General features: G+C 41.2%; 1 protein-coding gene across 1 annotated transcript in view; it reads left to right on the forward strand.

Annotated features, from left to right (window-relative positions):
* Window positions 1–9,946: 9,946 nt before the first annotated feature.
* Window positions 9,947–23,701, forward strand: part of C10H7orf31 (chromosome 10 C7orf31 homolog) — a 41,089-nt gene continuing 27,334 nt past the window's right edge. Inside the window, exons 1-2 of the mRNA XM_046021281.1 lie at window positions 9,947–10,421; window positions 23,034–23,207. Coding sequence (XP_045877237.1) covers window positions 10,288–10,421; window positions 23,034–23,207 — 308 coding nt within the window. The 5' untranslated portion in view covers window positions 9,947–10,287. The remainder of the gene's footprint in view (window positions 10,422–23,033; window positions 23,208–23,701) is intronic.

Genomic DNA, 23,701 nt, shown 5'->3' on the forward strand with positions numbered 1-23,701 from the left:
CCTTTATTAGTTTCCCTTGGTCATGTTTCCCTGATTCTTCATGATCCTTGATTCCCTGCATTAGTATCTATGCATTTGAATAGCAGTCTCTTCTTCAATACTTTACAGGTTCACTTCAGCAGAGAAAGACCTTTGCTAGTCAGCTCAGGTAGACTGGATGGGTCAGTTGGCACAATCTTTGAGCAAGTGGGTTTGCTATCAGAGTCTCTAGTTGAACGAGGCCACTGCTTATGCTCTGAGGTTAGCAGGGGGTAGGGTGCCACTGGCTGAGCTCCAGGGTAGACCTCCTGGCTGAGCTACATGTCAAGCAGGGTTGTTGGGTGGGCTCTCTCATGGAGTGGGGCTGTTGGCTGTGCTTCATAGTCAGATGTGGCCACTAGCTGGGCTCTGCAATTATCTCTGGTCAGGCAAGGTCACAGACAATGTTCCATGGTGGGTAATGCCACTGGTTGAACTCCATAGTTGGACAGGGCTATGGGCTGAGCTCTGCAATTGTTCCTGGTTAGATTGGATCTCAGAATGTGCTTTCCAACTGGATGCTTTGCTGACTGGCCTCTCAGTTCAGGTGGGACTGAGGCAGAGCTTCAGGGTTGGACAGACCTCAGGTTGGTTCCTATGAATAGGCAAGGCCAAAGGCCCTGAAATTGGGCAAGACTACAAGCTATGCTTCATGATTAGGTAGGCTGCTGGCAATGCTCTATGGTTAGAAGGGGCCTCCAGCTCTATTCTGCACTTTGGTGGGCGTAGATAGTGTACACTAAGGTCTGACAGGGTCACCAGCTGGGCTCCCTGTTAGGCAATGCCATGGACTGGGTCCAGCAATTGAGTTGGGCTGTAGGCTGGGCTCCATGCTGGGCAATAATGTAGGCTTGACTCCCTAAAGTCACTTTTCACACTCCCTGTTTATATGGGTTGGGGCTAGAGCTATACGTAATAGTTGGGCAAAACTGCTGACTTAGTTCCCTGCCTGTGCATGGCTGTAGGATGAACTCTGTGGTTGCCTGGACTTCCTGATCAGGTGGGATTGGAAGCTATATTCAAGAATTGGGTGGGGATGGAAATTTGCTTCCCCACCTGGGGTGAGGAGGCATAGAACAGACTCAACAGCTGGTAAAGCCTGTTAGCTAGGGACCCAAATCAAGCAAAATTGCCAACCAAGTTCCCTTCCAGAAAGGGCCACTGGCTAGGATCTCTGCTCAAGCACCACTGCAAGCAGGGATGTGGTTTGCCAAGTTCGGAGCTTTGGTTCCTATAAGCCTTACCCTCTTCATCTCTATCCTATCCCCAGTGGTTGAGCCCCACAGATTCTCCCAGCCATCTCTGTGAGGCAAGACCCAAGTGAAGCAGGGGAAGCATCCCACAATGCTCAGAGAATCCCACATCCCCTGGGAAGCATCCCACAATGCTCAGAGGCTGGACGTTCACCTGGGACTCTGTATTTTTCCCCACTGGTAAAACCACAGGCCCTGGTGGGACCTCAGTGCCTCCAGGAATGGAGGGGTAAGACAATCAGAGTGCAGTCACTCCTCCTACTCTCCTAATGATGTTCTTCTCAATCTCTTTGTGACATGGATGTGCTTCAGCCTCATGCCAGGATTCTGTGATTTTTCACAATGTCTTCGCTATGGATAGTTGCTAGTTGGTCTTCTTAAATATAGGGGGACTGAAGTGAAGAGTGGCCTATGTCACTGTATTGATTATGTCACTTTTTCAGTTGTGTTTAATTTAAATAAATGTTATGGTGCTTTAGATCTCATCATTTATTTTTTATTCAACAGTTTTTCTTTCCTATGTGTGATACAATATGTATAGTTAGAAAAACAGAAATCAAACTAGGCATTTCAGCAGAGGGAATTTAATATAGAAAAGTGATGACAGAGATGTACTGAAAGAACAAAACAAGAATAGAAAAAATCCAAAACAAATAATAATGACAATAGGCTAGGGAAGCAGAGGATAAATTAGGGGTTATCTGGCCCTAGAAGCTCATGAATCTTAGACTCTGACCTGTGAGGGAGGCTCTCAAACACACAGCAAAATCCAGGCCTAGAATAGCTTCTGGAAGCACAAAAGCTGAACAAAGATTCTGGACACTGAAGAGTGCTAGGGACACAATGGAATTCAGGCCTACGGAGACTGAAGGGACTTTGGTGAACATTCTGGCCATTCAGCTAAGGCCCTTTTATAAAGGGACAAACAGGGGCAAAGTTGAAATAGACCCCTTAATAAGCCCTAAAACCAAGTCTCATACACGCTGGTAATTTAACTGCCTGCCAGAACAAAACTCAATACTCATTCAATACCAATAACATAATCCAAAGGATGATTCCAAAGTACCTCACTTGAAAAAGTGACAGGTAAAACCTGGACCTAAAGGAAATTTAATGGAATGACCAATATCAAACCTACCAATGAATGTGAACTAAAACTGTACCATTTTACATGAGCCAAGTGTTTTCTAGGAATCAAAGATTTCCTAGGCACAAAAATATATCAAAGAGATTTTTTTTTAAGATTTTATTTTTATTTATTTATTTGACACAGAGAGAGAGAGAGAGAACACAAGCAGGGGGAATGGGAGAGGGAGAAGCAGGCTTCCCACCGAGCAGGGAGCCCAATGCCGGGCTCTATCCCAGGACCCTGGGATCATGACCTGAGCTGAAGGCAGACACTTAATGACTAAGCCACCCAGGCACCCCTCAAAGAGATTTTAAATAGTTTCCCACCACAGTGTAGTATTAATAAATAAACCAAGCTATAAAATATAATAATAAAAAAGGCTTTTCCTATTTTCAAGACTCAACAAGACACAACTAGCTTAATCCAATGGCAAATATTCAACCCAATTCAACAGATTTACTCAAAACTTACCTAGGTGTTTCCAGAATTATTTAGCCCACTGGCATTTGTTCCAAGGAAGGAACACCCAAACAATTATTCTTTTCATGAGCATTTAAGTGCCTATTAGGTACTAAGTACTAAAGGTATGCACTGGGAACCAAAATGAATCAAAACACACTATTCCTGCTTTTCAGGAACTCCTATATTATGGAGAGACGTAGACATATAAACCAATAGGTACTGCAATATAAGTGTTGTAATACAAGAGGCAAGCACTAAAGGGGAAGACATGAGGGTGCATTTAATTTTCCACAGAGAAGGAAGGAAATATCAGGATAGCAAAGAAGAGCATAGCTTTGATGTCCAAACATGGATCATTTTTTGTATATGTCAAATGAGAATAGTATCTACTTCAGAGGGCTGCTGTGGGATTTAAAATTACATACACCTACACACACACACACACACACACACACACACACACACACAATTCTATCATAGCACCTGGCACATAGAATATGTTAAATAAATTACCATTGCTACAATGTGCAAATTATCAATTTATTGGTTCTCCATTCTATATTCACTCTTCTTTACCCTGTGTTTTGTGGTAATGGACTTGGATCCTGCAAAAGCTTCTCCTTTGTTAGGTGGCAGAATTTTAAGCTTCATCAATAGATGGCACTGGAATGACCCTGCAAGGCAAAGATAACAGTATAAGACACTTCTGTTTCAGGTAAGGATCCCCTATTATTATTATTCATCACCAGAGCCTGTAAGCCACATAGAAGAGTCCCAGCTGTGCCATTAGACCACTCCCTCTCTATCAGCAGCTATCTCCAGCCCATACCCTCCAGGCCACCTCTAAAGGCCAGTTCTGGCCAATTCATGTCCTCCAACAAGACTGGACCTCTCCTAGAGAGAACAGTGCCAATCTATACCTTGGCAAGTTTTTTCTCCATCTGAAGGCTGTGTATAGCTATGACATACACATTGTCTTCCAAGAAGTTTAAATCTCCCCTTTCAGTAGTGACCCAGCTTCCACTAGTTAATAACCCTTTATATTAAATTTGTCCTGCTCAAATAATGGGTATGGCTTCTGTCCCTCATGGAACCCTGACTCACAGATACGGTTTACCAAAAACAATGAAACTTGGTATGAGGAAATGGCAGGGGGAAAGGTATGGAGACCAGAAAAAGGGCTAAGTCAAGAAACTGCAAAAAGCTCAATAAAAGGGTAGGCTGACTATGATTAAGAGTTGAGAATGAAAAGATTATGAAAAAATTTCTCAGTTAGCCTTCATTCTGTGAGTAACAGGGATGTGTCATAGATTTCAAGCAAGAAACATGTCAGATTTGCATTTTACAAAAATCTCCCAGGTGGTAGTGTAGAGAATGATAGGATGAAGCTAAAACTTGGAAGGAGGCAAAGTACAGAACACTGTGACTGATGTCTCTAGAACTCACTAACATTTCCAGTTCCCCCTTTGTCTAGGTACATGGGAACAGGAAGTATCTCAGGCCACACACTATAATTTCCTGGGGCCACTGAAATGTTTAGAAACTGATGCAAATCACTTATGAGTTAGAAACAGTTAAGAGCTGGTGCTTAATTATCTACACTCCCTTCTTTTTTCTGTTTTCTAAGAATTTATTTACTTGACAGACAGAGATCACAATTAGGCAGAGAGGCAGGTAGAGGGGGTTGGGGGAAGCAGGCTCAGTCACCGGTCTACCTATCTGAATAATGTTCATTTCTTCTCCTAGTTTAGTTACAATGCCATCAAAATATTCTGCATCTTAAATACTACATTGTAAAGTGAACCACTAACAAACAACCTAATTAACATTAAAATATTAAAACACTCTAACATTTTAAAAGATAAGAGAAAAAAATCATGTAATATATACAAACATTCCATAACAAGTGCTTGGTTATCTATTACTGGACCTGGTGGTTTTAAAGAACAACTATTTTATTACCTTGTGCTTCTGTTGGTTGACTGAGATCATATGGGCAATTCTTCTGCTGGTCTCACCTAGGGCCTCTCATGTGGTTACAGTCAGATGACAGGTGGGATTGGAGTCATCTCTTCAGATAACAGGAACATCATAACAACAGAGTCTCTCCCACTTCAAGCAATCTTTCCACAGCGTCTCTCCAGTAAGGTAGTCAGACTTATTTCATGGTCGTTCAGAGCTCCCAAAAGCAAATGTTCCAAGAAGGAGAAAGTGAAAGTGGCCAGATCTCTTAAAGACCAGGTCTAGAATTGGTACAACACCACTTCTAGTGCATTTAAGTGGTTAACACGAGTCACAGACCAGCCCGTACAAATGAAGGTAGGAAGTACACATGAGCATTAATAGCAGGAGCTGTGGTTCACTGGGAGCCATCTTTGGAGCCTAGCCCACCTAGACTAGGAAGAAAATATACAGCATGACTACAGTGCTCATTTCCATAATTCTTGAGGCTAGAAGTGCAAGAGTGTTTGCCTCTCAATGCTGCACCTACACATTGGATTATAGCTGGTCCCTGGCTCCATATCCCCAGAGACCGCAGGTACTGGGACAATCCCTGACACATTCTAGGCAATTAGGGATTATTTACTAAATAAGGATATTTTATAAATATTTGCATCTATGTCATTTCAATGACTATGTAGTTCCTTAGCTACTCACGGCAAAAAACTCAATTTATTATTAATTAAAGTGTCATTAAACTCATTTGTAATCAGTTTAATTTTAAAGCCAGCAGAATATGTACTTTTAAATTGTCATCCTAGTAAAAAGGATATATATATTGGAATCAATGAGATTTTAGGTTTTGCAATTTTTTAAAATGCATATTTTAAAGTCACTGAAAGAGACTTCCCAACTCATCTTCTAGGCAAGGAATAAGGCTTAAACTTTTTCCATTTAAAAAAATACTCATGAGGGTGCCTGGGTGGCTCAGCCACTTAAGCATCTGCCTTCAGCTCAGGTCAAGATCCCAGAGTTCTGGGATCTAGCCCACTTCAGGCTCCCAGGGAGCCTGCTTCTCCCTCTCCCTCTGCCACTCCCCTTGCTTGTGCTCTCTTCCTCCCCCTGTCTTAAACAAGCAAAAAACAAACAAACAAATAAAAAAATAAATAAATCTTTATAAAATACTCATGAAATCACGATATCAAAAAGATAACTGTATACCCTATGTCCACTACAGCATTATTTATAATAGCCAAGACATGGAAACAACCTAAGCAACCATCAACAGGTGAATGGATAAAGAAAATGTGGCACACACACACACACACACACACGAGCTATTCAGCCATTAAAAGAAAGAAATCCTGCATTCATAGACGCATATGGATCTTGAGCATTATGCTAAGTAAAATAAGACAGAGAAAGATAAATACTATATGTATTTATATATATACTATATATATATATATATATATATATATATATATACTATACTCACTTATATGTGGAATCAAAAAACAAACAAACAGGGGCGCCTGGGTGGCTCAGTTGGTTAAAGCCTCTGCCTTTCACTCGGGTCATGATCCCAGGGTCCTGGGATCGAGCCCCGCATCGGGCTCTCTGCTTGGCAGGGAGCCTGCTTCCTCCTCTCTCTCTCTGCCTGCCTCGCTCCCGACTTGTGATCTCTATCTGCCAAATATATAAATAAAAAAATCTTTAAAAAAAAAAAAAAAACAAAAAAACAAACAAACAAACAAACTCATAGAAAAGGAGATCAGATTTGTAGTTGCCAGAGGCAGGGGCTGAGAGGCTGAGAGGTGAAGGAATTAAGTGAAGGTGGTCAAAAAGTACAAATTTCCAGGTATGAGATAGATAAGTACTGGGATGTAATGCACAACAGATGACTAGAGTTAATGCTATATGGTATATTTGAAGTTGCTAAGAGAGCAAATCCTAAAAGATTTCATCACAAGAAAAAAAGTCCTTTTTATAACTAAACATGGCGATAGATGCTAATAACTAAAATTATTGTGATCATTATTTCATAATATAAACATATAGAAGTCATTATGCTGTACACCTTAAATTTATACAACATTATATGTCAATTATATCAAAACTGGGGGGTGGGGGGGGCGCCTGAGTGGCTCAGTTGGTTAAGTGTCTGCCTTTGGCTCACGTCATGATCCCAGCATCCTGGGAGCCATATCTGTCTCCCTAATCAGCAGGAAGCCTGCTTCTCCCTCTCCAGCTCCCTTGTGCTTGTGTTCCTTCTCTCTCTCTCACTGTCTCTCATAAATAAAATCTATGGGGGAAAAAAAAAACCGAGGGATGGGAATTTTTTTAAATACTCCTGTCAAGAAGTACCAGATATCTCAAAACCTTATTTGGTTCATTATCAAATACCACTCATTTAAAAGTCTCTATAACAGATTTAAAATAAAGGTTATAGAGTATAACTAATAATTTACTTTATTTACACTTCCTATATATTATTTCCTTGAAGGTTAAAGGTCTAACTTTAGTGGTTTGGAATTTTTGTCAACCCAGCCACAGTATTCTATGCATATATTTTTTCAATCCCAAATTTTATTTTCCCACTGGAAGGATTACTGGTGACTCAAAGAATATATTAAGGTAAATGAGGTGATGAAGGAGATCAACCTGTCAGGAGAAGCAGAAAAGTGACCTGAGGCTCTTGACTCCACTGGAGGTGGTGATACAGCGAAGAAGTCAGTTATTTTGAGCACCCCTCCATTAAGTGGCTACTTTGTGTTGTTGGGGTCACATATACAACACCTGATGGCTGCGGCTGTATGAGTGCAGTCAAAAAAAGCCTAGAACAAGGAGCACGGTCAAGTAGACCCAGTCTTAAAATCTTCAAGAACCTTTCAGATAGGGAAGGATTTCCAAAGAGAATACTTGTTTTATAAAGATCTGACAATGAATTTTTTTCTTGCCTATAAATTTTATTTGGAAATAGCAAAGTTAAAAATAAGTAAATATATTTTCTTGCCCTTTACTCCCATTTGACAGAAAATAAAATTTCAAACCCAGTAGAACCTATAGACTATCACCACATATCCTGGTCAATCAACCCACTGTTGCCCTAACTTCCTTGGTATCACAACCATTCACATACATGCGAACATGTGGCTAATGATGCAGCTTCAGGAGATATGCCTGATTAAATCTATTATGCTCAATTATTACCTCCCAGGAAGAATCAAGCCATAAGGAAACAGGACAAAGGTCAAGCACAACAGAAAGGTGGAATATGGAATTTACTGGAAGGCTGGGCACAGGAAAGAAGCTGTGCTGACAGTGAATTTAATGGGAAGGAATTTAAAGGGAAACCCTGAAAACCCCAGAGCAGCAAAAAAGACAATATAAATTTTTAAAAATAGTTAAGATGGACTTCCACAAGAAGGCTTTTTTGGGGGAAGGGGCTGTATAAAGGGGGTAAAGATATAAGCAAACCATCTAATTCACAATCTCCAGCAGTATTTACTCTTGCAAGCTTAGTGGAGTTGTGGGAGAGGTGTGGGAACTAAGTAGTTGACCAAGAATACAAAATGACTACCTTGCCTATTCCAATGTACCTTTCTTTCCCTCACATCAGCTAATGTTTACCTAGAAGGCACAGCATAAAAATGAATACCACTGGTCGGCTGATCTGATCAAAACATTTTAAAAGGGGGGGGGGGGGGTCGACAACGAGGACACTGTCTCACCTCTCCTCTCAGAGGTGGTGATCACTCTTAGCCCCCACATCCTTCTGTGTTCCTGCAGGCTCAGTTCTAGCCTCTCTCAAAACCTAAGCTTTCCACACCCCCATCCTTCTGGGGAGTCCAGTTCTCAGTCATCAGAGAAACTCGTGCCTCTTTAAGTACAGAAACGAGGTGCACATTTGTTGGGGGGCAAGGGGCAAGGGCCGGGTCGCTGTTGACTGAGGTCATTGAGGTGGGACTAGATCCTTGGGAACCGCATAGGGCATCCGTGCTGGTTCACCACGTCCGCACCCACCCAGGGGAGGAAGAGCTGAGGTTCTCAGAGGGCGCAATCCCGTGAGCAGTCCTGCGAAGCCACCTTGGATGTGGTGGCGTCACTCTTCCCCCTTTTCCAGCAAGGGGAGTGGAAGGGGAACAAGGGTTGGACGCTCTCCCCTCATCAGGGAGTCCCTCTGGCCCTCTCTCCTGGCCCTGTGCTTGTCTCTGCCCGGTCCACACAAGCGAACACCTCGGCCAGGAGAAAAGCCTAGAACACGTAGCCCACGAAGTAGAACATGAAGCCGCCACCCGAGGACGCCTGGGGACACAGCCGGGCGAGGCGTGGGGACGGAGCGGGGGCGGGGGTGGCTGGGGCTCCGGAAGAGTTCCTTTCACCTCTACCCTGGGCCTCTAGCCCTTCCTCCACGCTTCCAGTCCCACGTCGGATTCCTACAAGTTGCGATTCCTACAAGTTGAGAGTCGCGGAGCTCCTGGGCTCGCTTCCCGCGAAACCTCTAAGAGCCGCCCCCTGCCCCGCAAGAACGCATTACCTAGTGCCACGGTCACGGCTGCCGTCACAGGCACCCTCAACCCCACCCCTGGCCTGTCCGCGGTCCCTCTCTCTCTCTCTCTCCCACCCGCACCTGCCCCCAGCCTGCAAGCTCCCCGGGCCCCCGCAGGTGCGGACAACAGCGGGATTCCACCCCGCAGAGGCCCACCAGCTTTGGGGAGGAGAAGGGGAGACACAGTCCAGGGCCGCTCCCAGGCCGATGTCCCAGGTGTGTCAGAACCCTCGACTCACACTGCTTGGCGGGACACTGATGGCCCGGGAGACACGTGGCCCCAGCCAGGGTGCCTCCTTGGCTTCCCCATCTAAGTCTGGGGGAGAGGGTGGGATTCTAAACCCTTTGGGATCCTGCCTGCGCTATGCCCCTGCTTCTCCACCTCTCTGCAAAGGGCTTCTTCTCATTCCGGATCCCTGAAACCTTTAGAAGCACAGCTGCTGATTCTGTTGGATGATTCTGCCTGCTTTTTGGAAATATTATATGGTGGGAAGGGAGTGGGGGGGTCAGCTGAGCTTTCTTGAATAGTTATGGTAAATTTTGAGGCAAAAAAATATAATTTCGAAAAAAAAAATATATATATATATATAATTTCGGTCAATGTCCCTACAGTAGGATATGGACCTACATGTCATCGACAAAGTGTTTAGACTGTACTTAGGAACATCTTCCACTTGTGGATTTGTTTCCATTGAAATTCATTTCCATAGAATTTAAGCTGCTATTAATTACTGATGTGACAATCTGAGGGTCCACAGACAAACTCTTGGTGAAGAAGGAAGTGATTTTTATGCAGTGTTGAACACCAGCAGTATAAAGTATGTTCCCTGCCTTCCCTGAGGGAGAGTCACTGTGATAGTGACCAAGTCAAGCTGACTGCTGAAGTGTGCCCTCCTTTTCTCTTCCAGTCTGTGCCATCTTAGTCAAGAAACATGGAGGTAATTCACGGCAGGCCCTATTGTTGCAGAGAGCTTGAAGGAGCTGACATACTGTCCAATACCTTCTACTCTAATGAAGTTCACACTCCACTACAAACAACTGTTCGTCCAACTGCCTCAGAGGACAGGTAAAACAAAAACTAGAGAACATAAATAAGTAAAAAGGGCTTTAACACATTAGTTTACTTTTGTATGTGATATATGTGAGAAAAAAACATTCAGTTAGGGGGCTTTCTGTTTTCACATCATAGGAATGGCATAACATGACAATTAACTATGAAGTATCGACATCTGTTAGGAAACTGATCAAAAGTAAATTGGTATATTTTTGCAAGACAGACATCAATTTCATACACTATATTCTAGAACTCCAGAATGATCAGATCCAGAATGATCCTTCATTTGAAAATTAATCTGTTTTTTAAAAGATTTTATTTATTTGACAGACAGAGATCACAAGTAGGCAGAGAGGCAGGCAGAGAGAGAGGGGAAGCAGGCTCCCTGCTGAGCAGAGAGCCCAGTGCAGGGCTCAAACCCAGGACCCTGGGATCATGACCTGAGCTAAAGGCAGAGGCTTAACCCACTGAGCCACCCAGGTGACCCAAAATTAATCTGTTTTAATCAAACTTTTTATTTTATAAGGAGTAATGTAGTGGTTCCCTAACATCCCCTAACACCATTTGTTCAAAAACCGTCCCAGAATCTGTTATTCATAGTTGCTACCTAAATTTTTGCTTTATTGAATTTCCTGTAACACATGAACAACAAATTATTATTAAAATTGCCCCTAATGTATATTGAGTAATTACTGTGAGTGGGCACTGAACCAAAAGCTTTGAATGTAGCAGTCCTTTTAATCCTCACAGCAACCCTGTAAGTACTGTCTATTATCCTCATTTTACATATGAAGGTACAAACAAGTAATTTTCCAAGATCTTAGGGCCAGCTTTCTGTATTTACTTGAATCATTTTGAGGCTCTGCCTCCCCCCCAAAAAAATCTCAAAACACTTGGACAGTGATAAAAATAGCCTGCGTGGTTGTTTTGTTTATAATTTCAGTTGGTCAAATCTCTCATTTAAGAATTCCTTCTTTAAGAAATCACACAGAAAGCCACCCAGCCTCAGTTTACACTTCCAACATGGAATGTCACTACCACACAGGCAATCCATCTCAATTCTGAATGCTACTGATTGTTAGGTAATTTTCTTTCTACTGAGAACATTTTTTCCTCCCCCTAATTTCTATCTGCTGATCCTAGTTCTTCTTTCCAAAGCCACCAAAATAAGAATAATCTATCATCTCCATGACAGCAGCCCTTCAAGAGTTCGAAGATCCTTTGGCTCTGTAAGAATTCGTTTTGCCAGACTAAACACTGGTTCTCTATAGACTTTACTCTTTCTTCCATTGAGGCGTTTACTATCTTGATCAGATTTTCATGGATCTAGTCCAGTTTGTAAATATGCTCTTTATATGAAAAAAGAAGAAAGCTTTTCTTTTCTAATGATAAAACTAACACATGTTCCTTATAAATAATTTAGAAATCATGTATATCCATAAAGAAAACAAACCTCCCGTTTTCTAACAGAAGGAAAGCTATGAAATTAAAGCACGAGAGAAAACCTCCATATTTCCTTTATCCAGAATAACCACCATTAACATCTCAGTATGTGTCTTCTCCATTTCTTAAATTTAAAGATCGTATTTAACATATTTTTTGTAAACTGAATTTTTCACTTAATGAAAAGGAATATTTTCATATTTGTGAGAAAGAGGACCCAGCTCATGTCTACTGAGTCAGTCCTTGCTGCACGTGCTCTTCTGTTACCTGATTCCTGAAAGTGGCTGTCAAATTAGGATCAGATTAGGCAAGGTTTCCCTTGAGTCAAAGGGATCTCTTAGCAGATTGTGCATGATCTGGGAACAGGCAACTGTCCCTGGCTCAAAAGTACTGTAAAACTTTATATTTAGCCAAAAGGGATCAGAGCAGGAATTTAAGGCTATCCCATCTGAATAAACTCACTATCCCCTCAAAAGCACTTATGTAAGGCTTTTCACTGAAATGTTTGTCTCTTCTACCTACCAACCTATGATTGGTTAGTAATTAGTTCCAAACCTTTTAACTGGCAGGAAATTTAAGAGAAGCATCTTTGAGAAAATGCTGCTTTTTGTTAACTGATTATACAATTAAATATAACATATGTTCAGTTACCTATAAACTGCAATAAGGTATTACTTGAAGCAAAAGGTAGGTACAAAGCCATGTTCCTGATTCCTAATAACTAAAACTTCCTTTCCCTATAATCCATGTGAAATTTTTCCTATCATAGTCCCCAAATGGGAAAGCCAGGATGATCATACATTCTCACAAACCCTCCTATTAACTCCCTCTTAAAAAGCAGCTGGGCAGCTTACAGAAACAGAAGTTCTCTTTTTTTCTGAACTGCTCTGAAAAGTGGTCATTGGGGTAACACTGGTACCTCTACTCTCAATGCTGAGGCTTACTTCTTCAGAGCACAGTCTGGGTCTGTGGCTCCCAACTCAAGCCTCAAGGTATCTCAAGAACAAAGCAAGACAAGAAGCTCCTAGCCATCAGGGATTACCCTTCATAATGGTAAGGGTGAACATGAATCCCTGCAGATGTTAGCTCTCAACAGTTCACCTTTCCAAACTTGGATGTACTTAAGGCGATACTTTTTTTAAATATCATGTGTTCTGAACTCAGCCGTTTTAACAACAATGCAGAATGACTCCTCACATCAGCATACTTTTTTCTTTTCTGAATAGGCAGTCTAGCTGCACTGGTTGCCCAGCACCAGTGTGCAGACAGGACACATCAGAACCACATGAGCAGCTTTCTTTTTTTTTTTTTTTTTTTTTTTGCAGAGAGAGAGGAGGAAGCAGGCTCCCTGCAGAGCAGAGAGCCCGATGTGGGACTCGATCCCAGAACCCTGAGATCATGACCTGAGCCGAAGGCAGCGGCTTAATCCACTGAGCCACCCAGGCGCCCCTTTTTTTTTTTTTTTAAGATTTTATTTATTTATTTGACAGAGAGAGATCACAAGTAGGCAGAGAGGCAGGCAGAGAGAGAATGAGAGGGAAGCAGGCTCCCCATGGAGCAGAGAGCCTGATGCAGGATTCGATCACAGGACCCTGAGATCATGACCTGAGCTGAAGGCAGCGGCTTAAACCACTGAGCCACCCAGGCACCCCCACATGAGCAGCTTTCTAAAATAGAGATTCCCAGGCTCAGTCTGGAGATATTCTGGCTCACAAGGTCTGTGGTGGGTCGAGGAAATCTTCATTTTTAGAAGTTTCTCAGCTTATTTTGAGAAGCAGTGGGCTAGCAGAAAGCACTGAAAATGCTTTCTTACCCACAAAGTTCTGAAAATGCTTTCTTACCCACAAAGCGTAAGAAAACCAGGACTATGGTTCTGGCTTACTCTCTGGCTAAAGGGGAGTTACTCTTTATCCTTCAGTTACTTTCTTCACTGATGTTATTTTAGAGCAATTATAGTAGTCATTATTATATATACTCTGACTTGATCTCCTTTAAAGATATCAATAAGCAAGTGGTATTCTTTTGTATTCCTTCCAGTGAAAATTAAAGAATGGCTGGATCAGGGAGATTCAAATTAAAACCACATTGAGATACCACCTCACACCAGTTAGAATGGCCAAAATTAGCAAGACAGGAAACAACATGTGTTGGAGAGGATGTGGAGAAAGGGGAACCCTCTTACACTGTTGGTGGGAATGCAAGTTGGTGCAGCCACTTTGGAGAACAGTGTGGAGATTCCTCAAGAAATTAAAAATAGAGCTTCCCTAGGACCCTGCAATTGCACTACTGGGTATTTACCCCCAAAGATACAGATGTAGTGAGAAGAAGGGCCATCTGTACCCCAATGTTTATAGCAGCAATGGCCACGGTCACCAAACTGTGGAAAGAACCAAGATGCCCTTCAACAGATGAATGGATAAGGAAGATGTGGTCCATATACACTATGGAGTATTATGCCTCTATCAGAAAGGATGAATACCCAACTTTTGTAGCAAGATGGATGGGACTGGAAGACATTACGCTGAGTGAAATAAGTCAAGCAGAGAGAGTCAATTATCTTTTGGTTTCACTTATTTGTGGAGCATAACAAAGAACATGGAGGACATGGGGAGATGGAGAGGAGAAGGGAGTTGAGGGAAATTGGAAGGGGAGGTGAACCATGAGAGACTATGGACTCTGAAAAACAACCTGAGGGTCTAGAAGGGGTGGGGGTGGGAGGTTGGGGGAACAAGGTGGTGGGTATTAGTGAGGGCACGTATTGCATGGAACACTGGGTGTGGTGCAAAAACAATGAACACTGTTATGCTGAAAAGAAATAAAAAAAATAAAGAATGGCTGGTATAGCTATTCAGAATCATGACAGATGTCTATCTCTGTTTTCCATTCAGTTGACATCTCCTTACCTCTAGCAAGTTCTCTAGTTCAGTAAGCAAACAAACATCAATTAAGGAAGTGCCTTGAGAATCATTTAAGATTTCATCAAACATTCCCATTTGGTTTCTGGATTCATTCCATTGCTTTAGGATTCCTGAATTTTTATTTATTTATTTATTTATGTTTTGTTTGTTTGTTTGTTTTACCACAAATCCTCTGCCAACTAAAAATGAGAATATGTTTGTTCTGAGCTTTCCTTTAATCATTCCTTCCAATAATTACTGGCTAGATTCAGCCCCTATGTAGAATGTAATGCTCTGAACTCCCTAGTGATTCCAAAGCAAGATGCTGGTTCATCCACAGGAAACCTGTCCATCTCAAAAGCAAGTAAACAATTTTATGTGGCCAAAAATTGCAATGCTAACAATTTAATGTTATCTTCCTTGCTGTGGAGACATGTATTATTTAAGCTTTCAAATTATTTAATCTTAAAACTTCAATATTTATTTTAATTAGTTCCTTCTATAAGATGCTGTTAGTATTCAAGCTAAGCAGGGAGATATGTAAGACACTAAAATAAAGGAGAACTAGGACTTATTTTTGCTTTTGCCTTTTATTTTATTTTAATTTTTTTAGATTTTATTTATTTATTTATTTGACAGACAGAGATCACAAGTAGGCAGAGAGGCAGGCAGAGAGAGACGGGGGGTAGGGGAGCAGATTCCCCACCAAGCAGAGAGCCCAATGTGGGGCTCGATCCCAGGACCCTGAGATCATGACCTGAGATGAAGGCAGAGGCTTCAACCCACTGAGTCACCCAGGCGCCCCTTGCCTTTTATTTTAAATGGCTTTCTGCAACTTACTGTCTTTAGATGGATGCCCACCCAAATGACTAACATTTTCTCCTGGTTCGTCTTCCTAGGACAATATAATATATGGAGGTCAGATGTTGGGAAATTGACTCACCTAATTTAAATATAACTTTTTAATACAAATGTAGTAATCTGAAGGGTGACATGCACCTGAATGTTTATAGCAGCAATGTCCACAATAGCCAAACGATGGAAAGAACCTAGATGTCCACCAACAGATGAATGGATAAAGAAGATGTAATACACTAACACACACACACACACACACACACACACACACACACACACACACAGGAATACTATGCAGCCATCAAAAAAGCAAAATCTTGCCATTTGCAATTACGTGGATGGAGCTAGAGGGTATTAGCGAAGTGAAATAAGGCAGTCAGAGAAAGACAGTTATATATGATCTCTCTGATATGAGGAATTTGAGAGGCCAGGCAAGGGGTCATGGGGGATAGGGAGGGAAAAAGTGAAACAAGATGGGACCAGGGAGGGAGAAAAACCATAAGAGACTTTTAATCTCAGGAAACAAACTAAGGGTTGCTGTTGGGGGGGGGGGTAGGGGATAGGATATCTGGGTTAAGGACATTGGGGAGGGCATGTGCTATGGTGAGTGCTGTGAATTGTGTAAGACTGATGATTCACAGACCTGTACCCCTAGGGCCAATAACACATTATATGTTAATAAAAATAAATAAAATAAAATAAATAAATATAACTTTTTAAAGACTTAGATATTAAAGCTTTGGTTGCCATTAATCAAATGTGTTTAAATATTTTTCACTTGTCATGCCCTTCATACCATGTCTACTTATCACAGCCATAAAGCTGGTGAAGGCCTGAGAAGTCTGTGAGCTGAATACTGCCATGCCGTCTACAGTACCCTAAATCAGTGGTTCTCCTTGACTAGCAAGTACAGAGGCTGGCAAACTTCTGTAAAGGGTCAGACAGTAAATGCAATTGACCACTGAACAACATGGGTTTGAACTGCCTGGGTTCATGTATATGCAGATTTGTTCCCATAAATACAATATAGTGATATAAATGTATTTTCTTTTCCATATGATTTTCTTAACATTTTCTTTTCTCTAGCTCACTTTATTGTAAGAATACAGTATGTAAGACATATACAAAATATGTGTGCTCACATATGTGTATAATATTACAAAATAGTGTAATCAACTATTTATGTTATCTGTAAGTCTTCTGGTCAATAGTAGGCTATTAATAGTGAAGTTCTTGGGGAGTCAAAAGTTACCTGCTGATTTTCAACGGCATGAGGGGTCGGCACCCTTAACTCCCACATTGTTCAAGGGTCAACTGTATTTTAGGCTTTATGGTCTCTGTCAAACTACTCAACTCTGCTATTGCAGGGCAAAAAGCAGCCACAGATAATAGACAATACATAATGAATAGCTGTGGCTGCATTCCAATAGAATTTTACTAACAAAAACAGGTAGCAGGTTGGAGTTGGCCTGTAAGCCATAGTTTGCCAACCCCTATCTAGTAACTTCACGAGATAAAGTATTCCATTTATAAGACAGTGCTAATTCTTCATTCCATTCAGCAGACATTTACAGAGGGGTTACATTAAGCCAAGTGGTATACTGGTACAAAGAAGTTCCACATAGCCCTCTCTCTGAACTCCTCTCCTGTGTTTCTGATTGTCTCCCCACTACACAATTACAGTCCAAAGGGTCTATAAGGCCCACTGGCCATTGTTCTTGTTGTCCTCTCTTGCTTCACCTCTTACCATACCTCTTCTCTAATGTGCTCTAAATACCTGAATTCTGTATCATCTCTACTGATTTGGCCCAAAATTCAACTCCACTTCTCAGCCCTTAAAATCAAGATAAATTCCACACAGATCTTTATTCCATGTGTTCTGGAAGTCCAAAGCATTCCTCAAAACTTTCCACATTCCCAGGACAGGGGTGGGGGTGGTCACCAATGGACTTTCTGACTTTGTTTTCCTTTGATTCTACTTCTGCTGCTTTTGTTCAGTAACACTTTGACCCAGATGTGAAACACAGTCATTCTCCAGTTTCCTCCAAAGACCTCATCCACACAGAGCATTTGTGAGCCTGGTAAACTTCCCTGATCAGTTAGGGATCAAAAGGAAGAATCACATCTGATTCCTATGAAAGGTAACTGTTGAATGGGGCAACACTTTTAAAACTTTTGCATGTGTAACAATCATCTAGAGGGCTTTATTAAAACAGATAATGCCCCCCCCCACCAGATATTCTGATTCCTAGCCCTGAGGGAAATCCTGAGAATTTATATTTCTAGTAACCTTTTAAGAGATGCTGATGTTGGGTCTGGGTAGCTCAGTTGGTTAAGCAGCAAATACTTGGTTTTGGATCAGGTCCTGATCTCAGGGTTTTAGGATCAAGCCACGTGTCAGGCTCCATGCTCAAGTCTGCTTGAGGATTCTCTCTCTCTCTCTCTCTCTCTCTCCCCCTCCATCTCTGCCCCTCACTCCACCTGTGAGCTCAAATTCTCTCAAATAAATAAATAAATAAATCTTTTTTAAAAAGAGAAATGCTGTTGCTGCTGTTGGTCCACGGTCCACACTTTGAGAACCACTATTAAAGGAGCTCTAGATAAAACTTAGGAGCAAGGGCTTCTGCTCCTTTACATGACTTTCCATTTTTAAAAAAATATTTTATTTATTTATTTGACAGATCACAACTAGGCAGAGAGGCAGGCATAGACAGAGAGAGACGGGGAAGCAGGCTCCCTGCTGAGCAGAGAGCCTGATACGGAGCTTGATCCCAGGGCCCTGAGATCATGACCTGAGCTGAAGGCAGAGGCTTTAACCCACTGAGCCATCAGGCGCCCCATGACTTTCCATTTTTAAAAATCAAAAGACAATCTGCATGTCCGTCGACAGGTAAATGTGTAAAGAAGATGTGGACTGTGTGTGGGTGTGTGTGTGCGCGCATGCACGTGCATAATGGAGTATTACTCAACCATCAAAAAATGAAATCTTGCCATCTGCAACAATGTGGGTGGAACTAGAGAGTTATTATGACAAGCAAAATAAGTCAGAGAAAGAGAAATATCATATGATTTCACTTAAATGTGGAATTAAGGAAACAAAACAGAGGGTATATGGGTGGCTCGGTTGGTTAAGTGACTGCGTTCAGCTCAAGTCATGATCCTGGAGTACCCAGCTCCCTGCTCAGCAGAGAATCTCCTTCTCCCTCTGACCCTTCCCCCTCTTGCTTTCTCTCAAATAAATAAATAAAACCTTAAAAAAAGAAGGAAACAAAACAAATGAACATAGGGGAAGGGAAGGAAAAATAAGATGAAAGCAGAGAGGGAGACAAATTATATAAGACTCTTAACTATAGGAAACAAACTGAGGGTTGCTGGAGGGGAGGATGATGGAAGGATGGGGTAACTGGGTGATGGGTTTTAAGGAGGGCACCTGATGAAAGGAGCACTGGGTGTTACATGCAACTGATGAATCACTAAATTCTACCTCTGAAACTAGTAATATGCTCAAATGTTAATTAAACTGAATTTAAATTAAAAACAAAAACAAAAACAATCTCTAGCCAAGACCATTCAATGGAGAAAGACTATTCTTTTCTTTTTTTTTATTTAATTTTATTTTTTTTATTTGTTTATTTTCAGCATAACAGGGTTCATTGTTTTTGCACCACACCCAGTGCTCCATGCAGTACTATTCTTTTCAACAAAACGTACTGGGACAACTGGATATCCACATGCAAAAGAATGAAGCTATATCCTTATCTCACACCATGAATAGAAATTAACAACATATCAACATGGATCAAAGACCTAAATGTATAAGAGCTAAAACAATAAAAACTATTAAAAGAAAACATACGGGTAGATCTTCATGATCTTGGATTCAGCATTATATTCTTGACACTAAAAGCACAAGAAACAAGAGAAAACAGATAAACTGGACTTCATCAAAGTTAAAATAAAAAACTTTGTGCTTCAAAGGATACTACCAAGAAAATGAAAAGACAACACAGAGACAAAGTAGGAGAAAATATTTGCAAATCATGTATCTGAGAAGGGACTCCTCCTATCTAGTAATTTTACACCTCGGTAATAAAAAGAGAGCCCAATTTAAAAATGACAAAGGATCTGAATAAATCATTTCTCCAAAGAACATATACAAATGGCCAATAAGCATGTGAAAAGATGCTCAACATCATTAGTCATTAGGAAAATGCAAATCAGAACCACAAAGAGCTACTATTTCAAGGCACTAGGAGGGCTATATAAAAAGAGACACAGGAAGGAGATTAGTGGTTTCTTTGGCCCTGGGGAAATGATGGCTGAAGGGTACAAGGTTCATTTTGATGTGATAAAATGTTCTAAAATTATTGTGATGGTTATACATATTTGTGAACATACTAAAAACCATTTAATTGTACACTTTAAATGGATGACTTATATGGACTATAAACTATCTCAATAAAGATGTTTAAAAGAAATTAGCACACACAAAAAAAGAAATTAGCACATGAATGTTAGGTCCCCCAATAATGGGTCCGTGATTAAAGGAGCAAGACTGATACAAAGCAAAGGTCAAGCAAAGCTTTATTTCACGCCAAGCATCAAGAATCAGACCGAACGTTCCGGGCCGCACCTCTTACAAGAGAGGGCGACCTTTCTCTGCTTTACAGACTAGCTTTTAAGGGCAAAGGCCATGCATTGGGCCTAGCCACGCACAGGTGGCCAATGAAATTATAACACAGAGAGAAAGCTGCACAGTGACCAATTGAATTACAATTTACCCAAGTAGATATTTGAATCAGCCTATCACCTTGGTCAGAATTGGCACCCAAAAGATGCCCAGAGGGAGGGACCCATACTCCTTGGTAACTAGGGAGACAGTATGCATCCCCCAACTGATCGGGATGTCTCCATCTGGCCTGACCCACCCTTGTATCTGAGCTTTGTTACCTGGGGCTGGTTTCCGGGACTTGTGTTTAAGTCCCCTGGGGGAAGGGGAGCAGGGACAGTTTAAGGGTTAAACAACAAGGTTATTGTTTAACCTGATGGAAGCCTCAGGCTAAATAGGTCCTTACAATGAATAACTGTAAAAAAAATAATAATAGTAATAATCTGTAGGCCCTCAAGAATTTAACCTTGTTCCTTCAGCAATCTGATGATGTCTTTCATAGCTGTGTAATGTTGACTCCCCCTGTGTCCTACTGCCCCATTATTTAGGCATATCATTATTACTTTCATGTCACAGAGCTCTTGAGAGCAAAATACTATATATTAGGTGCATGATATAGTGCTTGGCATTTAAGTGATCTCCATCTTGCTTTCCCTTTCCTGTGTTACCATCAGCCAGTTTTGAACACAGGGACATGCTGGGGTCTTCTGGGTAGTTTGATTCCAATGGGACAGAGTTTCGGGCAGTGAATGGGGGCTGGGGGCAGGCCATGTCTCTGAAAAGGTGGGTGAGAAGGCATGGAAGATCTCCTAGAGCAACAGTGTATCTCATAATTTACCCAGCACGGAGAAGTCCATGTTTTAAAAATGCAATCCAAAAGTAATTTTGAAGCTACAGGAACTTTGTCTTAGTCTGTTCAGGCTGCTATAACAAAATAGCATAGACTGGGTTGCTTCTTACAAACAGCATTTCCTTCTCACAGTTCTGGAGGCTTCAAGTCCAGGATCATAATGCCAGCATGGTCACATTCTGGTGAAAGCCTTCCTCCTGGTTGAGACCTGCCATCTTTTTTCTTTTTTTTTTTTTAATTTTTAATTTTCTATTAACATATAATGTATTATTAGCCCCAGGGGTACAGGTCTGTGAATCATCAGTCTTATATAATTCACAGCACTCACCATAGCACATACCCTCCCCAATGTCCATAACCCAACCACCCTCTCCCTACCCCCCCTACCCCCAGCAACCCTCAGTTTGTTTTGTGAGATTAAGAGTTTCTTATGGTTTGTTTCCCTCCCAATCCCGTATTGTTTCATTTTTTCCTTCACTATCCCCCAAACTCCCCACACTTCCTCTCGCATTCTTCATATCAGGGAGATTGTATGATCATTAGCTTTCTCTGACTGACTTACTTCGCTCAGCATAATACCCTCTAGGTCCATCCACATCATTGCAAATGGCAAGATTTCATTTCTTTTGATGGTTGCATAGTATTCCATTGTGTATATATACCACATCTTCTTTATCTATTCATCTGTTGATGGACATCTAGGTTCTTTCCATAGTTTGGCGATTGTGGATATTGCTGCTGTAAACATTCAGGTGCACATGCCCCTTCCGATCACTATATTTGTATCTTTAGGGTAAATACCCAGTAGTGTGATTGCTGGGTCATAGGGTAACTCTATTCTCAACTTTTTGAGGAACCTCCATACTGTCTTCCAGAGTGGTTGCACCAGCTTGCATTCCCACCAACAGTGTAGGAGGGTTCCCCTTTCTCTGCATCCTCGCCAGCATCTGTCATTTCCTGACTTGTTAATTTTAGCCATTCTGACTGGTGTGAGGTGGTATCTCATTGTGGTTTTGATTTGTATTTCCGTGATGCCGAGTGATGTGGAGCACTTTTTCATGTGTCTGTTGGCCATCTGGATGTCTTCTTTGCAGAAATGTCTGTTCATGTCCTCTGCCCATTTCTTGATTGGATTATTTGTTCTTTGGGTGTTGAGTTTGATAAGTTCTTTATAGATTTTGGTTACTAGCCCTTTATCTGATATGTCATTTGCAAATATCTTCTCTCATTCTGTAAGTTGTCTTTTGGTTTTGTTGACTGTTTTCCTTTGCTGTGCAAAAGCTTTTGATCTTAATGATGTCCCAATAGTTCATTTTAGCCCTTGTTTCCCTTGTCATTAGTGATGTTTCTAGGAAGAAGTTACTGCAGCTGAGGTTGAAGAGGTTGCTGCCTGTGTTCTCCTCAAGGATTTTAATGGATTCCTTTCTCACACTGAGGTCCTTCATCCATTTGGAGTTTATTCTTGTGTGCGGTATAAGGAAATGGTCCAGTTTCATTTTTCTGCATATGGCTGTCCAATTTTCCCAACACCATTTGTTGAAGAGACTGTCTTTTTTCCATTGGGCATTCTTTCCTGCTTTGTCAAAGATTAGTTGACCATAGAGTTGGGAGTCTATTTCTGGGCTCTCTATCCATTGATCTATGTGTCTGTTTTTGGAGACCTGGCACCTTCTTGCTGTGTCCTCACATGGTGGAAGGGGCTAGTAAGCTCTCAGGGGTCTCTTTTACAAGAGCATTAGTCCCATTCATGATGACTCTCTTCCGACCTAGTCACTGAATAAAGGCCCCACTTTCTTCTACCATCACATTGGGCATTAGGATTTCAACATATGGACTTTGGGGACAAAAACATTCTGACCACCGCATTCCATGTTGAAATGATTTCAGAAGTCTCTCTTTTCTCATAGGTATCAGGAATTAAGGGAGTCACTCCAACAATGTAGACATCGATGGGGTGCTGATAGGGAATATGGTGGGATAATGCCCATTTCACTCCCTGAGGAACACAGGCGAAAATGTGAATCTCATGTCATGGGCAAAGGACATCAGCATTATGGATTTGGTGGAGAAACCTGGCCGAGGTAAGTAAACTTTCTGCCCTTCACACAGAGGTCTTTATTTTTCATTTTTCTTTATTTCTACTATGAATTAAATCTACCTCCAAACTTACTTCTTTTACTGTTTATGAAAAGACACAGATGGAAAAACTAATTATATAATTTCTAATTCTGAAATCAGTTTAAAAAAATCTGTGTTTATGGATGTTTCTACAATCCTTAAAGATGTTTAAGTATTGTGATCAGAAATTTTGATTAATTCCCTTGCTAATCACATTTTATCTAAAACTAGATGGGAGACATTAAATTAAATGTCCTGAGAGACATTAAATTAAAAATGTTTTTGCTTGAGCAAATAGCTGGCCTAATTTGTACAGATGTTGTTGATTTGGAGAACTTTTGATTTCTAATTTGTTCATCAGTCTGTACTCATCAGAATCTACTGGGCACCATTTTCAAGTATTAAAATACTGCAATAATCATTTATAACTTTTACAGTCACTTTCAACAATTTTATT

This window comes from Meles meles, chromosome 10, assembly GCF_922984935.1.
Source record: "Meles meles chromosome 10, mMelMel3.1 paternal haplotype, whole genome shotgun sequence".
NCBI lineage: Eukaryota > Metazoa > Chordata > Mammalia > Carnivora > Mustelidae > Meles > Meles meles.